At 35.6% G+C, this 14,625-nt stretch overlaps 4 protein-coding genes across 5 annotated transcripts; all 4 read left to right on the forward strand.

The window, feature by feature from the left end:
- Positions 1-484: 484 nt before the first annotated feature.
- On the forward strand, positions 485-3,200 carry LOC17879414 (ubiquitin carboxyl-terminal hydrolase 20). Its single transcript, XM_023778084.1, has 8 exons — positions 485-566; positions 653-1,172; positions 1,264-1,384; positions 1,469-1,579; positions 1,738-1,910; positions 2,014-2,343; positions 2,457-2,579; positions 2,676-3,200. Exons 1-8 carry the CDS (start codon positions 550-552, stop codon positions 3,198-3,200), a joined length of 1,920 nt encoding a protein of 639 aa, XP_023633852.1. The 5' UTR covers positions 485-549.
- A 226-nt stretch (positions 3,201-3,426) lies between these two features.
- On the forward strand, positions 3,427-5,596 carry LOC17880401. Its single transcript, XM_006282449.2, has 6 exons — positions 3,427-3,678; positions 3,759-4,186; positions 4,270-4,611; positions 4,725-4,763; positions 4,850-5,047; positions 5,143-5,596. Exons 1-6 carry the CDS (start codon positions 3,582-3,584, stop codon positions 5,392-5,394), a joined length of 1,356 nt encoding a protein of 451 aa, XP_006282511.2. The 5' UTR covers positions 3,427-3,581; the 3' UTR covers positions 5,395-5,596.
- Positions 5,597-5,724: 128 nt separating this feature from the next.
- Positions 5,725-7,546, forward strand: LOC17880720 (uncharacterized protein At4g17700). Of its 2 annotated transcripts, XM_023777895.1 has the most exons (7): positions 5,725-5,830; positions 6,204-6,344; positions 6,435-6,636; positions 6,778-6,881; positions 6,953-7,039; positions 7,125-7,231; positions 7,349-7,546. In XM_023777895.1, the coding sequence occupies exons 1-7, from the start codon at positions 5,774-5,776 to the stop codon at positions 7,368-7,370; spliced, it is 720 nt and encodes a 239-aa protein (XP_023633663.1). In that variant the 5' UTR covers positions 5,725-5,773; the 3' UTR covers positions 7,371-7,546. The 2 variants fall into 2 exon arrangements, with proteins under 2 accessions (XP_023633663.1, XP_006284282.1); XM_006284220.2 differs by having other exon boundaries at positions 7,125-7,538.
- Positions 7,547-10,084: 2,538 nt separating this feature from the next.
- On the forward strand, positions 10,085-11,739 carry LOC17880816 (UPF0725 protein At4g17990). The gene is made up of 6 exons (XM_006284205.2): positions 10,085-10,176; positions 10,339-10,467; positions 10,571-10,775; positions 10,944-11,047; positions 11,127-11,213; positions 11,314-11,739. The coding sequence occupies exons 1-6, from the start codon at positions 10,111-10,113 to the stop codon at positions 11,575-11,577; spliced, it is 855 nt and encodes a 284-aa protein (XP_006284267.1). The 5' UTR covers positions 10,085-10,110; the 3' UTR covers positions 11,578-11,739.
- Positions 11,740-14,625: the final 2,886 nt, after the last annotated feature.

Consider the following 14,625-nt stretch of genomic DNA (forward strand, 5'->3'; position numbering starts at 1 on the left):
GGTATATATGAAAAATAATACTAATAACAGAATTTTTGAAAAATACTTAATTCCCAAAAAATGAATTTATAAATTTTTTAATTTAGAATCCAGGAAAAGAAAAAGAAATAGTAATGATTTTCTCTTCTTCTTTTTTGTTACAAAAATGAGAAAATGGCCATATTTTTTCCATGTAATAACTCTATCAACAGAATCGTTGTTTACTAAAGGTAAAAGAAAATTTGGACATGAATGGTAAATTGTGTGAAAACTATGACTAGTGAGAGCTGACTTACTATAGTAAGAAAATGGCCATTTTTTTTCCATTTTAATTCCAATGGCTCAAATTTAAATAAGAAAAATAACGTTATTTTGCAGCGCGAGAGAGAAAAGCCCCTTCTTGCTTCCGTACGGATCAATACACGATTCAGTGATTGGAAAGAAAAACCCTAGGTTATGGAGGAGCAGATCCTCACCGATCTGGAGAGGACTATGAAGACGGCGACTCTGGCGGATCCCGACCCCAATTCCAATCCCAATCCCAATTTGGAGCAGAATCAACAAGGAGTGATGACTAGAATCAACAGGTTTGAAGAAATTTATGTGTTTTGACTTTGCAAAACCCCGTCGATTGATGCAAAATATAGAAAGCTAACTCGCTAACTGTTTTCAGAACCTTGACGACGATGTTGGTGGCTAATTCCGACGTTTCTTCATCGATTCTGCCTCGTCCTCCGTTAGTTCCCAACTCGATCGAAACCTTAGATGAAAATGAGAACGAGTCTTCTTCGCAAACCCCGTCGATTGATGCAAATGTTGTGAATCTTCAGTCGTTGGCTCTTACGTCTCCGGATAGTGATCGCGATAATCATCATTCGCCTCCGAGCCTAGAGGAGTATACATCTCCGTCATCGGACGAACTCGTTCCTTCTCCGATCGATTTGGATCACGATGAGTTCGGTAGTGAGTCTGAACGCATGGTAGAGTCTCAGGTTCGAATCCGGAGTACTTCGCAAGCTGTTGACGATGTTATCTTGGACGGCTGCTCGTCTGATGATCCACGGGAGAGTAACCGAGATTGGACGCCTGGTTATGGAAGTGATGATGAAAACTCTAAGAAGGGATGTAGCGAAACCTTGTTGTCAGGATTCACGCTAAAACCTCTGAAGATCGATGAGCCGGTTACTGGTGTTGTATGTTCTGATTTTGGTTTCAAATGTTGGTTCTCTTTTGGTTGCATTGTTTTTAATTTTGATCTCTGAATCCGAATTTGACATTCTGTAGGGTGCTGGGCTTTGGAATTTAGGCAACACTTGTTTTCTTAATTCGGTGCTGCAGTGTTTCACTCATACTGTGCCACTTCTCAAGAGCCTTCGTTCATACAAATATCAAGTTCCCTGTAACTGTAAGACTCTTAATGTAGTAGCTTTTGATTTGTCTATGTTACCTTATAATGAATAATGATCATATGCATCCTTTGAATTTGTAGGTGGTAATCCCTTCTTCTGTGTTTTAAGGGCTCTTCGAACTCACATTGAATTTGCACTGAGGCCTGAAAGAACGCCAATGGCTCCGGAATGTTTTCTTCACTATCTTAATTGTATCCTTTGTTGAATTGTTTTATATCTGTCAATGGTTGTAGTCTTAAAGTTTAACAATTTTTCTGGATATGTTTCTTTGGATGGCATAGTTTTCTTTTCTTTTGGGATTCTCTGATTTTGTTTATGAAATGCATTGATTTATCCTTAGCTGCCACAGACTTTTCGCCTGGATTCCAGCGTTATCAACAAGAAGACGCTCATGAGTTTCTCCAAGCATTTTTGGATAAGTTGGAGAGATGTTGTTTGGATCAAAGAAGTTATCGCCAGTATGTCTCTTCTCAAGATGTCAACATTGTTGATCAGGTCTTTGGTGGTCGTCTTATTAGTGGGGTAAGAAGTTCACTCAAACTACACATTTGGTCAAGTGGTAAAGCTATTTTCATTTTGTGTTTCAGTTTGATTTTGGTAAGCATGTGCGCATTTCTGCTTTCAGCTCCGTTGCTGCAACTGCAACTTCGTCTCTGAGACATTTGAAAAGTCTGTTGGGTTGAGTTTGGAAATTGAAGACATGGATACCCTTGAGGATGCACTGGAATCCTTTACCTGTGTGGAAAAGCTTGATGAGCAATTGACCTGTGATAACTGTAATGAAAAAGTTTCAAAGGAGAAGCAACTCTTGCTTGATCAGCTTCCTCTGGTTGTCACATTCCATCTAAAGAGATTCAAGAATAATGGATTGTTTATGGAAAAGATCGTCAAGCATCTCAAGATCCCATTGGAGTTAGACTTGCAGCCATATATGAGGAATATCCAGGAAAAAGACGTACGTGAAACTTGCAGTAAACTATCTCTAATCTCCTTTTCATTTACTAAAATATTGTAAATATCTGCACATTTGAAAGTTGAAACCCACTTCATTTATTTCTTCTTCTTCAGGCTCCTACAACATACCATCTTTATGCTGTTGTGGAGCATCTCGGGTGTACATTAGCTCAAGGACATTACTCGTCTTATGTGAGGTCTGCTCCCAAGATATGGCATCAATTTGATGACGCCAAGGTGATATTTTTAGTAATTCCAGTTGATTTGGGTGGTTTAATAGATAGTTTCCATAAATGAAGTTTTCCTTGTTGTGTTTTTGACAAACTTCGGCAGGTCACTAGAGTCGATGAAGATAGTGTGCTGTCACAGGATTCCTATATTCTTTTTTATGCACAAGAAGGAACTCCCTGGTTTTCTAGCATCGCTGAAGATATGCAGCCATTGCTTCCATTGCTTGAAGCGAGTTTACTGAATTCTTCGCCAAAGTCTGTGCTTGATTCTACTAACAGGGAGTGTTTATCAGAGATCATGTATGAGAATGTCGATAAAACCAGCAAACCCTGTGAACCAGCGGGAGTGTCTAACCAAGATGTCAAGACAAAAGAAGATTTTGTATCCCTCCCTAACGAGCTAACTGGAGATTTGTTTCTATCAGCAGAGTCTTCTAGTGATGAGGACCCGCTTGAGACTGATGATTCTTACAATCCATGGGCTGTGAAAGAACCAGATTGTGATTTATATGAGATGCTGCTACTTATGGCTGATCCCGATACCAATTTGGAGCAGAATCAACGAGGAGCGATGACTAGAATCAACAAGGTAAGTTCAGATTCTTGGATAAGGGTTCCGTTGTTTTAAGTTTATCTCAGGTTTGAAGAAGTTATGTGTTGAATTTGCAAAAGTCAGTGTCGTTATCTAGCAGCTCTAGTCCAGATATACACTGAAAATTGAGTATCTTCTTGGCTTTGGCTCAAACGGCGTTGTAAGTTCAGTATATAGAAAAGAAAGTTATAATCAATAAGATGGGTAATCTTTGTTGTTATTTTTCAGTTAAGAATCAAAAGCAAACTTGCTAAAACTCGCAATGGAAGCAGTAGTGAGACTGAGGAGAATCAGGAATGGAATGACAAGTATCTTCAAGAGCGTGGTATAAGGAAATCTGTGAAAAAGGAGATCAATGACACAGAACCGTGCAGCAAGATTTTTGGTCACACAACACTTGATAATAATAAGAAATACATGCTTTGGGAGGTTGCTGAACAAACACCAAGGCAGGAGCTGTTTGACAAGCATTGGAAGAGGAGATCAGGCTCTGTCCGAGATCAGAGATCTCACGGTTTTTATCTATCTAACTAGTTTGTTAACTAAGTATAAATAAATGTGTCTTATACCTAATTTTTTCTTTTTGGTTTGTAGATAATTGCTGGACATATGCTGGAACGGATTTGTTTAGTGCTTGGCGTCTAATCAATAAAAAAGATGAAGAGTTCCGCACTTTTAGTGCAAGATACCTAACTTTTTATGCTAGCAAGATGATGCGGTGGGTAGCATCAACTGAGAGTAAAAGAAAGAAGAGTCACCACTGTCATGGGTTTACAATTGCTAAGACGTTACAGTTCATACAAGAGAATGGTGTCCCAGAAGAGGATCCTGCAGATTCTGAAAGGGATTTCAGTTGCATCACAGACGCTCCAGAAGAAAACGCTTCAAATATGTACAAGATACCCGAAGAAGTGGAAATTCGTGTATCTGACAAATTAGAAGATTTATATGAGATGCTACTGGATCAACCAGTTGGAGCAGACCTTCACTTTTTTCACCCGGAATTCAGTAATATTGGCTCAGTAAGTTTTAACCACTTTTAAATCTATTTCTTTTATTTTGGTGTTACACCAGTAACGAAACTTTCTGTTTGACTGATGTACAGGACATTTATGAAGGGCCTAAAAGTGAGATCTCTATTTATAGTGAACTACACACTGTGCTAATCGTCCGAGTTAGAAAACATAAAGGAAAACTGGTGGCTATTGTTAAGTCAAGCCATGGTAAAGGAAAAGGGAAAAAAGGGTACATGAAGGTTTCACTCACAAAAATGGTTCTAGGTATAGGAAGAGATAACGAAATAATGTCTCCATCCTTCCTACTTACTAACTTCACATGTCTAGTAATACCAAGAGCTCTGGACAAACCAAAATCAGAGAAAGAGATAAAGAAAAGGAAATTGGGTTCTTGTCGTCTTCCTGAGGTTGATCCGGAGACCTCAGTTCAGGTCAGCTCGCTTGATTCTACATATGTGTAATGTGTTCTGATGATGCCTAAAGTGTATTGTGCAAGATTTGGATTATGACTTGTTCTGATATCTTCAATGCATATGGAGAAAAGTTGCTGGAAGAACCTTATTTGGAAGCAGTGGACGATTTGGTAAGTTAGATTTCTTATATCATTATTAACTTTTGATTGGCTGTGGATAATTAACAGTTGCTATTCCATGGAATATTAAAAAACAGCTGTTGCAATTGCTAGTGGAAGCTTCTCCACAAGACAAGAAGTTTGTATGTGAAGAAGCAGACAAAGCGCTAAACACGATGGTTAACTCAGTGGCTCGCTTGCCTCTTTTGCGTAAGCTCCAAACTTATGTCTGCCAGAGAAACCCTTGTGTCAGGGCCAAAGCAGCTGTGTTTACTTCCAACTGCGTTTCTAAAATGGTATCCCTAATTCTTCAAAATGTTTTAAATTGGTAAGAGCAAAGGTACTTTTATAACATTGGATTTGTGATTTGATATTTTTCTCTACATGTCAGGAGCTAAGTGAAATTGAAGAATTTGGGATGGTTCTGATCGTGCAAATGGCTGCGGATCTGTTGAGTGACAAGATGCCAGAGGCAAGGGAAGCAGCGAGGAGTATGGTCAACTCTGTTTACAATAAATTTACATGCAATGGAGAGGAAAAAGAAGAACAAGGAAATAGAAAAGAAGCTTGGCAGAAGTTCTGTGAAAAGAATGTGACAGGGCCCAATGCACAAGCCATGGTCAAGATCGTCTCATCTCCATAAATTTCTAAAGAAGAAATATACAAGAATACGTTTTCACATGATATAACAATCGTTCTGTTTCCCCTGCTCTTACTGTGTAACTGTCCTCTGAATTACACAGTGTTTGTTCCACGAAAAATTGCTAATCAAGCTCCACGAAATGTCGTCGTTGTGGCCTCATTGTTGTGTGGGTGGGATAAACAACCCCAATATTAAAATGTTTATGTGGACGTAGAATCTTTTTAAGAAGATATCAGGTTGTGGAGGCCCAATAGGCCCATAAATGAATGAGGATGTTGTATTTTTATGGCATCTAACTTGTGTGGAAACCTAATCGACTAAACTAAAAAACTTGAGAAGAAAGCATCAGCCGCTGGATTCAGAAGTGCAAAGTTGAGGAATGGATGATTACATCATGGAGCAGCTGGTGTTTTGGACTCAAGTCGGCAAATCCGATGTAATTCTTCATCTTCTTTATTGATTGATAGTTGAGTTTGGTAGGTGACGTGTCGGTTGTGCTGTTTCATTGGAGAGATACAAAGATGACGGGTCATTGTGTTATTGTGTCTGTTTGTTTCTTATATAAACATATATGTACCGTGGATGTAAGATAACAAGTTTCAGTTCAATAAAACTCAGTTTTTTTCATGTCTTTTTTAATAGAAGAGACAAAAGGTCTCTTGCTCTGTTTTTTTCTTCTTCTCTCAATAGTTCCAACATTCTTAAATCCGCAAACTGTGTTCTATTATTGTTTTTGGTTAAACTGTGTAATGTATCCGATATAATTAGTATTTGACTACTAACTTAAATTTTTTTTTTTTAATTGTCAGGGGTTTGATGTTGAGCATTTGATGGACACAAAACCATCGAGTTGTTCGCTCAGTACGCGCAAGTTTGAAGATAATGATGATTACCCCACCATGATCGTCCTCCCTGCTAGGTTGGGGATCCACAAGTACAATATGATACAGGTGAAAAAACTTGTCTCCTCTTGTATGTATGAATATATGTATAATTTTCTTCGATTCTCTTATGCAGTTCTTGTTGTTGACATGTATCAGGGGACTAACCTGCAGCTCAGTTCCATAGAGAAATTGAATAAACGATCTAGCGTAGTATGTTGTTGTTACTATATAACCCTGGTTGCAAAGGATCCAGCTTCAGGCGGTTCCCTTGTATCTTTTCAGACGAAATTTGTTGACGAAGGCTTTGACATCAAGGAACTGACTTGTCCTATTGCTCGACTTAAGTACGGACCACGAGGTAAAAGTGTTTATTACATAAATCGGGCTGGTGAAAGTCCACCTTTCAGCTCCTCCTATCGTACTTACCATTTAGACCCCTTGTATGTGTTTATGCCTTTCTCCCTCCTTTAATGTAGAGTGTGACACTTATCATGTGTAGATAACTCCGAGGAAGAGGAACCCGAAGATGATTGCTACCAACTTAAATTGCCTGATGAGTGGCCTTCTGAGGATGTTTTCAATAATAAAAAACGATTCTACGTGGTAAGATTGACATTTTCACCTTTTCTGCTTTTGCCTATGACTCTTCAGTAGTGATGTGTTTGCTTTCTCAGATGAAGAAATCAGAGCTACGGAAATATGATTGGGTTCGCCTGTACATGGAAATCTCATTCTACAACGCGAATATGATACTTAAAAATGTAAGTATTTTTGTTTTTTCAATGACACTCCATGAGTGGCTCTGATCTGTTGGTAAAAATTACAGTGTTCCACTCTTTGTTGCAGCTTGATCTGTCGAAATTGGTGATTATGAAGGTAGCGGTAGAAACTGAGGAAAACGTGGAACCGCCTAGTGAGAGACTCAAGGCCAGAAATGCAGTTTTCTACATAAGGTACAGGTACCATCCTAATAAGGCTCATGGTAACAAGCTTCCCCGTGATCGCGTAGCTATAGTAAAAAGAACAATCGACAAGAATACCGGATCCCTCACTCTACAGTTCGATGGCAGGCTTTCAAAAACTCTTCTGTAAGTCAGTGACTGCTGGCATTAGGATGGGCTCTCCAGTCCTACTCTTATTATGAAGCTTGTAGTAATTTATAACCAGATCCATTAGAAAATGTGGATCACATAATAAGCTCTCAACAGAACTTTGTACTTCATATATCTTCCAACAAAACTCACATACATAACTATTTTTGTTTGTTATTTCCGTCTGTTGATGGCCTAATGTGATCATCTTGTGGTCTTCAAATTGCACGATCTGTCTCAAACTAAAACAATGCAAAATAAACCTCAGATCATATCCAACAATAAAAATCCGGAGCTGTAGCTACAAAGTTTTTTCTGTGGCAAACCCTGACTATTATTAGACACAAGGAAACTTTTGGCAAGTTTATGGGCTAAGAGCTTTTTTTGGCCATAAATATGATTATGATGCAGACATTGAGAAAGTATAATCAAGTTAGTAAAAGAATGAGCTATCTACGTTGGTTTTTAAGGTAGCTACATCGGTGCTGAAACATTTTCAAGTCTTGTTTTGATTGAAGCAGATAAGAGAAGTTTGTAGCATCACTTTAAGCCTCAAATGTCTTGTTGTATGTTACTTTGCATAAGATTTGTCTGAAGAATAAAGAAAACGGTAAGTGCTGGCTCATGATAGTTTGTACTTGGTTTTGAATTAGCGAGGGATGTGGAGGCCCAAATGTCAGCTGCAACTGCATGCAACTTCGTATCTGAGACATTTGAAAAGTCTGTTGGGTTGAGTTTGGAAATGTCTTCGGGTCTGCTAACAGAAGATTTGTTTTTATCAGCAGAGTCTTCTAGTGATGAGGATTCTCGGATGCCAGAGCTTATGGATCCGCTTGAGACTGATGATTCTTACAATCCATGGGCTGAGAAAGAAACAGATTCTTGTTTAGCCATTGAAAGAGGGGTCTACCACTGGTGATGATTTCTATGAGATGGGCCTTTCTGTGGCTGGCAAGAAAAGTAGTGAGGAGAGGCATATGGCCCAGCGCGGACCTAGAAATAATTTTGACCGACGTCATAAAATAACTTATAAAATAACTTTTTTCACAAAGTATAGCATAATTTACATTTCAAAATAACATTAAAAAAACACTAAACATTTTTGTTAACATATAAACAATTGACATATTTATTTACAGTCAAAAAAATTATTAGTATATTTACGCCTAAAAAATAGTGATTTTCAAGAAATTAATAATAATATGCTAAAAATTATTAATTAATAAAAGGGAAAATGTATTATAAATGAAAATTGCTATTTGAACTTTGAATTAGGGGTGTCATTACCTAATAAATTGCCAAATTTATTATATATATATTTAAAGTTTTTATGTACGATAATGCATATTTATATATTTAATGGGATTAACATTCGTACTTTGGAAAATCAATCAACTTGAACTAACACTCGAGTTGTTGGAGAAGGATTGGAGAAAGGAAGCATGCCTTGTTATATGATTTTACCTTCTCGTTTAGTTGATTAATATACATCTGTTTTTAACTATTTTGTTTTCCGTTATCTTTCTAGATAACTGTTAGAGCTATGTAGTGACATATATCTTTAGTGCAAGGAGAATCATTATTAAAGAAAAAATGTCCATCACTGTCATGAGTGCTCTAACGCATATGCTCTTAAAATTATGAAAATGAATGGAGTTCCAGAGGGTGTCTTGTGGCCTCAATATCTTAAAATGGCTTAGCGATTTAACAGCTGAAAAAATTCTTTTTAATATCCATAAACTAAGAATTATTATTATTATAATAAATAAATTCATTGTATTTGTGCTAAACAATGACCAAATTTATTACACAAAATAAAATGTAGATTTATCACAACATGTCGACAAAATAGTATTTTATACAACTTAAAAATGGTACGAGAAACGCGCACTTCCAATTTTACCAATCATAAATATGAATGTAGGATGTCATTATCGAGAGTTTGTACTATATTTGAGAAACTTACTATATGATTATTTTTACGATAATCACATTTTCATTGTTAATTAGTAAAAGGAATTACCAAGTTTTATATATTCTTACCAGATTCTTGCTCTCACTCGTTTAATTCTCATAGGTTAAATCTTATTTTCCCTTAGTTTGAAATAACTTTACAGATATAAGCATTTGTGTTATGTTTTTTTTAGCAGTAAATATACTATTAATTGATTAATTTTTACCACCAAAATGAAGATTTCATTTTCATTATATGACAATGATTTTAGTAAATAGGATTTCACCGTTAATTATTATGTGGTTTTGAGTATATGCATATATAGGATTTTACTTTATTTTCTTTCATTAATCTTGATTTAATTAAAAATCTGGAATATGGTAAAAATTTGGTTGTGCATGGACTATTTTAAGATCCAATACAAAGTTAACATTTTTTTTTGTTCCACTTGGGAACACGTGAAAATATAAGTTGGAACCTTGTGATGTAAATCTGGTGCTTTCTTACCTATTTATAGAAGTTAGAATTCGGAGGAAACTTGTGAATAGATTATGCCATGTCATTTGACAAAAAAAAAAAAAAAAAAAAAAAAATTATGCCATGGTCATAGATGCAAATGTGAGAGGGGATAGATGAAACTAGCTTTGCTTTTATGATAAAGGCCGTTGGAAGATATGGGATGTGAAGGCCCAACTCAAGCCCATAAATGTATCCGTATATAATTAGGCATTAACCCCGCGCGAAACCTAATCAATAAGCCGAGCAAAGTTAGAGAAATTTCGTGACGATGGGAGAAGAAGACGATGACGATGAGAAAGTCACGGAGTTTTGGGTTCGAGTGGAGGAATCCCAGGTGATTCTTTCATCTTCTTTATCTTTTAGGTTGATTTATTTTATATATATAAAAGATATGTGTTGGTAGTATTTTATATAACTCCGGTTTTGATTGCATTTGATGGATCACCCAAACCCTAAACTGAATTCCTTTTTTCTGTCTGATAATTAAAAAAAAAAGGGGTTCGATGTTGAGCATTTGATGGAAACAAAACCAGAGTGGTGTTTGCTTCATTATGAAACTTCTGATTTCGACAGTGAAGTCCTCCTTTATGCTAAGTTTGGGATCCATAATTACAATATGTTACAGGTGAGATTGATTATATTTAGTCTCCCATCCTGATCTCTCTTGTTTTCTTTAATTTATTTCTTCTTTGCAATCAAATGATCCTTATTGTTATATGTATTTTCAGGGGAAAAATTTACAGCTCAGTTGCATAGAGAAGTGTAATACACGTCCCAACTATGCATTTTCCAGGTACTATATAACTTTGGTTGCAAAGGATCCGGCTGCTGGCGGTTCCTTTGTACCTTTTCAGACAAAGGTTTTTGAACAAGGCTGCAAGAACATCAAGACCCTGGCGGTTTGTATTGCAAGAGTTAAGTCCGAATCACAAGGTAAAGTGTTGACACGCATGACGCATTTATATCATCATAGAGTAACATACTTTATATAATCTTACTGACTCCTCTCCATTTATATATGACCCAATAGTTTCCTAGTAATAATCCCATATATATATATATATATATGTGCTTTAATGTAGTGTGACTTATTTTTTGTAGAGAACCCCGAGCTTCCTGGCTCTGTTTATGATTGCGCCCAAGTTAGTTTGCCTGATGAGTGGCCTTCAGAGGATTCTTTCAGTGATAAAAAACGATATTATGTGGTAAGATTGGCAATTTTGCTTTTGCTCATGACACAGTTCAATTGTGATTTGTTTGCTTTTTCTTTATATACATATACAGATGAAGAAATCGGAGGTGCGAAAACATGACTGGATCCGTCTATACATGGAACTTGCATTCCTCCATGCAAATACGAAGCTTAAAAAAGTAGGGGAACTTTCTTCCTTTTCAATGATACCTCCATTACCATTAGTGTCCCTCTCTTAGCTTATTACTAAGACTGTTTTGTTTCTAAATCTTGTTGCAGCCTAATCTGTCAAAACTGGTTATTATGAAGGTTGTGGTAGAAACTGAGGAAAATTTGAAGCCGCCAAATGAGAGACTTAAGGCCAGATATGCGGTTTTCTACATAAGGTACAGGTACCACCCTAATAAGGGTCGCGCTCCTAATAAGGCTCATAGTCACAAGCCTCCCCGTGATCGCGTAGCTATAGTAAAAAGAACCTTCGACAAGAAATTCGGATCCATCAGTCTCGAGTTCGATAGCAGGCTTTCAAAAACTCTTCTGTAAGACAGTGTCTGGCATTAGAATGGGCGGACTAGGCTCTCGAGTCCTAGTCTTAATTATGAAGCTTGTGGGCTCTCAAGTTTATTAACTTTTAACATTTGTTCTCACTGTTCTTTTCAGATGTTATTAATTTTAATCATTTTAGAAAATTTTGGTTGAGTTAATTACTGTTCTTGTTTGTTTAATAATTCAGTAAATTTGCTCTGTAGATATTTGAAAATATTTTAAAACGAAACGTAATGTTGTGAATAGATATAACATATATATGTCAAACATAATATCATATGAATACGTAAATCTATTTCATTATTGATTCAGACCGTAAGGGAATTGTTTCCTTAACGCGGCACAGATGGAAAAAAAAGCTCTGCAACAATTGCATCCATCTCTGTCTTTGAAGTAGTGCTTTCATTTTGCTTGCAGTATCTCTATCTAAACACAAAGAAGAGATCACAATTTGGTTCAGCATAGGGAGTTGTTGGGGTAAGAGAGGTGCAGTGGCATGCATATTATCTTTTGCATCAAGTTATATATGTATGATCAATTGAAGTTACATGTTTCTCTAACCAAAATACCTCTATGCAAATCTAAAACCAATGTCAAACTCAGAGAATTTCCTTCCACCAGCTAAATGCTTGATCCTTGAGCTTTCCATTACTCTTGTAAACATTGCTCTGAGATCACTAAAGCACACATTAGCAAACAAAGTTCCAAATTCCTCATCATCACTTTCAAATGAAACCAAATAGAAAACAATTTGTCCCTTATTCTCAACTTGGTTTGATTTTAAATACTAGCTCCGGTGATATCGTCTTCCTACACTTATAACACGTTCTTACTACACGTATACAATTTTGCTAGTGCCTCTCTCCACAACCTTGTTTACCTGTTTTTTAAAAACAACAAACTTTTAGAATAAGAGGAATCACTCTGATGTATATATGGATTTAGGTCACATTCATATCGTGTGACCTCAATCACATATGTTGACTAATAAAGTAGTCCAAGACGATTTGCAGACATCTCCCCTCTTCATGATACAATCCGTAAAACATCTAAAGCAAAAATAGGATAATGGTGATGAAATCAAGACTTGTTACACAAGTAATTTGAGCTAAGTTACTCGTAAACCCTAGAAAACAGAGCCCAAATTTGAGAACATTTTAAGATCGTGGAAGATTTTAATTAATCCTTCATATAATTGTTGTGTTCCTTTTGTATTTCAAGATCAATCTCGAGTGTGGTAATGCATTTGTTTTCCCACATGAGTAATCGTAATAAAACTTATAATTACAGATTTAACCACACATCTATCAAAGTATCAATATCATGTATGATAAATTAGCATTTGACGAAATTGAAATTTCCAACATTGACCAAGAATCAGACCGTAATTAAATAATAAAACGAAAAAGAGGAAAATGTTAAATTGGTTTTTGTTCTTCTTCACCGGTGTTTGGATTCATAACTTTAAAAAGTTTTTTCTGTTAATGATAAAGATGCGGATAAATAACAGTTATCATTCCTAATCAGTAATCACTTTTTTGTTTTTTTTACCTTTCTTACAAACTTAAACTATGGTTTTGTGATTATACAAGCGAACACAAAACATATATATGTCTCATAACTGTATTTATAATGAAGATGAAGCAATAATAGTCTTTATCTTTCTATTGATAATATATAGTACATTGTTTGACTTAGAAAAGAAACATATATGTATATTTTCTTTTGTCAATCGATAATTTAGAAACCTAACTATCTATATACTTATTGTCGGAATCGTGGACTAGGAAAACACACTTGTTGGCGAAAACGAGAACACGATCAATGACAAGTGTGGTGGGTTGGTGTATATTGATTTTTAATTTGATCACATCTTTATATAGCATATAATAATATACATCAACGTTAATATGATACAAAATGTATCATTGGTTGATGAGAATAGTGTATTTACGCCTTATTAGTTTTGATGGTCCTTGTTATCGGTTAGATCTACACATTTACGGTTTACAGGCAGGGCTGCAATTTTTTTTTGTTAAAGCAATTACAAAACTGAAATTAGTAAACAGTAACCACTAACCACACATATTCAAACGTATAAATATATGGCTCTTTAATTTGATATATATAAATTGGCCCCTATAAAGTGTAGTCAACATAGAAGATCCGTTATTCGTATTTCGTAGGCTAACTTCTTTTTGTTTTTGTGTTTTCCTACCATATGACGTAGTTATTCATGCTTTTATGCCTTTTTCTTTTTCCATTGTGTTCTCTCTTTAATATTACTGTTAGGAGTCATGGTGACCGTTCCTAAAGTATCGGGAGAAATTGAATATTCTAGCTAATGTATAGTATATATACAACTTCTTTAACCTATACATTTCCATCTCGTGAAGTCATTCGTTTTTTTCTTTCTTCAATCCCAAAATTCTCCTTTTGTGTGTTTATTTTCTTGAGTATGTTTCAGGGTATCGATTTCTAACACAAATGTGAACTAAACTTTAAACTACAACTTTACATGTTAAACAAATAATAGCGTATTTCCGGTAAAAAGGAAAACAATAAACAAAATTTTCTTTCGTCGACAAAGTTTTGTTATCTCTTCTAATCTTCGAAAATTGAAAGTGGTTATACTAATTAAAAAGCGATTTTGTCTTACTCTTTCTTACGTGGACGAACATAATCACACCCCTTTCAAAATACTCAAGAAAAATGTTTAGAGTATAGAATATGACCAAAAAAGATATCCCCGATCGAGTATTACCTTAAACTAAATTTCTCGTTAGATCAAAGAAATGAAAAAAGGTTTATTAATTATTACTCTGATATACAAGATTGATATACAAATAAACATATCTTTTAATTAACAAATCAAACCATATATTTATGTAGTTGAAATTTAGGAAAATAAGTTTTGATTAATTATAAGTTATTATGTGTGAAGTGTGAACAAGTCTATCAGCTTTTGAGACCATGGTAGGTCCATTTTCTTTTGGAATTTTGGGGACTCTTAAGACAAGCAATGTCTTTATCCCACTTTCGGTG

The sequence above is a fragment of the Capsella rubella genome, unplaced genomic scaffold, assembly GCF_000375325.1.
Source record: "Capsella rubella cultivar Monte Gargano unplaced genomic scaffold, Caprub1_0 scaffold_7, whole genome shotgun sequence".
Lineage (NCBI taxonomy): Eukaryota > Viridiplantae > Streptophyta > Magnoliopsida > Brassicales > Brassicaceae > Capsella > Capsella rubella.

Coding starts and splice junctions, on each gene's coding strand:
- LOC17879414 (XM_023778084.1), top strand. Junction 1,580..1,737: donor TTTTCTTCACTATCTTAATT/GTATCCTTTGTT, acceptor TAGCTGCCACAG/ACTTTTCGCCTGGATTCCAG. Junction 2,580..2,675: donor ATCAATTTGATGACGCCAAG/GTGATATTTTTA, acceptor AAACTTCGGCAG/GTCACTAGAGTCGATGAAGA.
- LOC17880720 (XM_006284220.2), top strand. CDS start 5,774: ATGGATGATTACATCATGGAGCAGCTGGTGTTTTGGACTCAAGTCGGC. Junction 6,345..6,434: donor ACAAGTACAATATGATACAG/GTGAAAAAACTT, acceptor GACATGTATCAG/GGGACTAACCTGCAGCTCAG. Junction 7,040..7,124: donor CGAATATGATACTTAAAAAT/GTAAGTATTTTT, acceptor TCTTTGTTGCAG/CTTGATCTGTCGAAATTGGT.
- LOC17880816 (XM_006284205.2), top strand. CDS start 10,111: ATGGGAGAAGAAGACGATGACGATGAGAAAGTCACGGAGTTTTGGGTT. Junction 10,468..10,570: donor ATAATTACAATATGTTACAG/GTGAGATTGATT, acceptor ATGTATTTTCAG/GGGAAAAATTTACAGCTCAG. Junction 11,214..11,313: donor CAAATACGAAGCTTAAAAAA/GTAGGGGAACTT, acceptor ATCTTGTTGCAG/CCTAATCTGTCAAAACTGGT.
- LOC17880401 (XM_006282449.2), top strand. CDS start 3,582: ATGCTTTGGGAGGTTGCTGAACAAACACCAAGGCAGGAGCTGTTTGAC. Junction 4,764..4,849: donor TGGAAGCAGTGGACGATTTG/GTAAGTTAGATT, acceptor ATTAAAAAACAG/CTGTTGCAATTGCTAGTGGA. Junction 5,048..5,142: donor CCAACTGCGTTTCTAAAATG/GTATCCCTAATT, acceptor TCTACATGTCAG/GAGCTAAGTGAAATTGAAGA.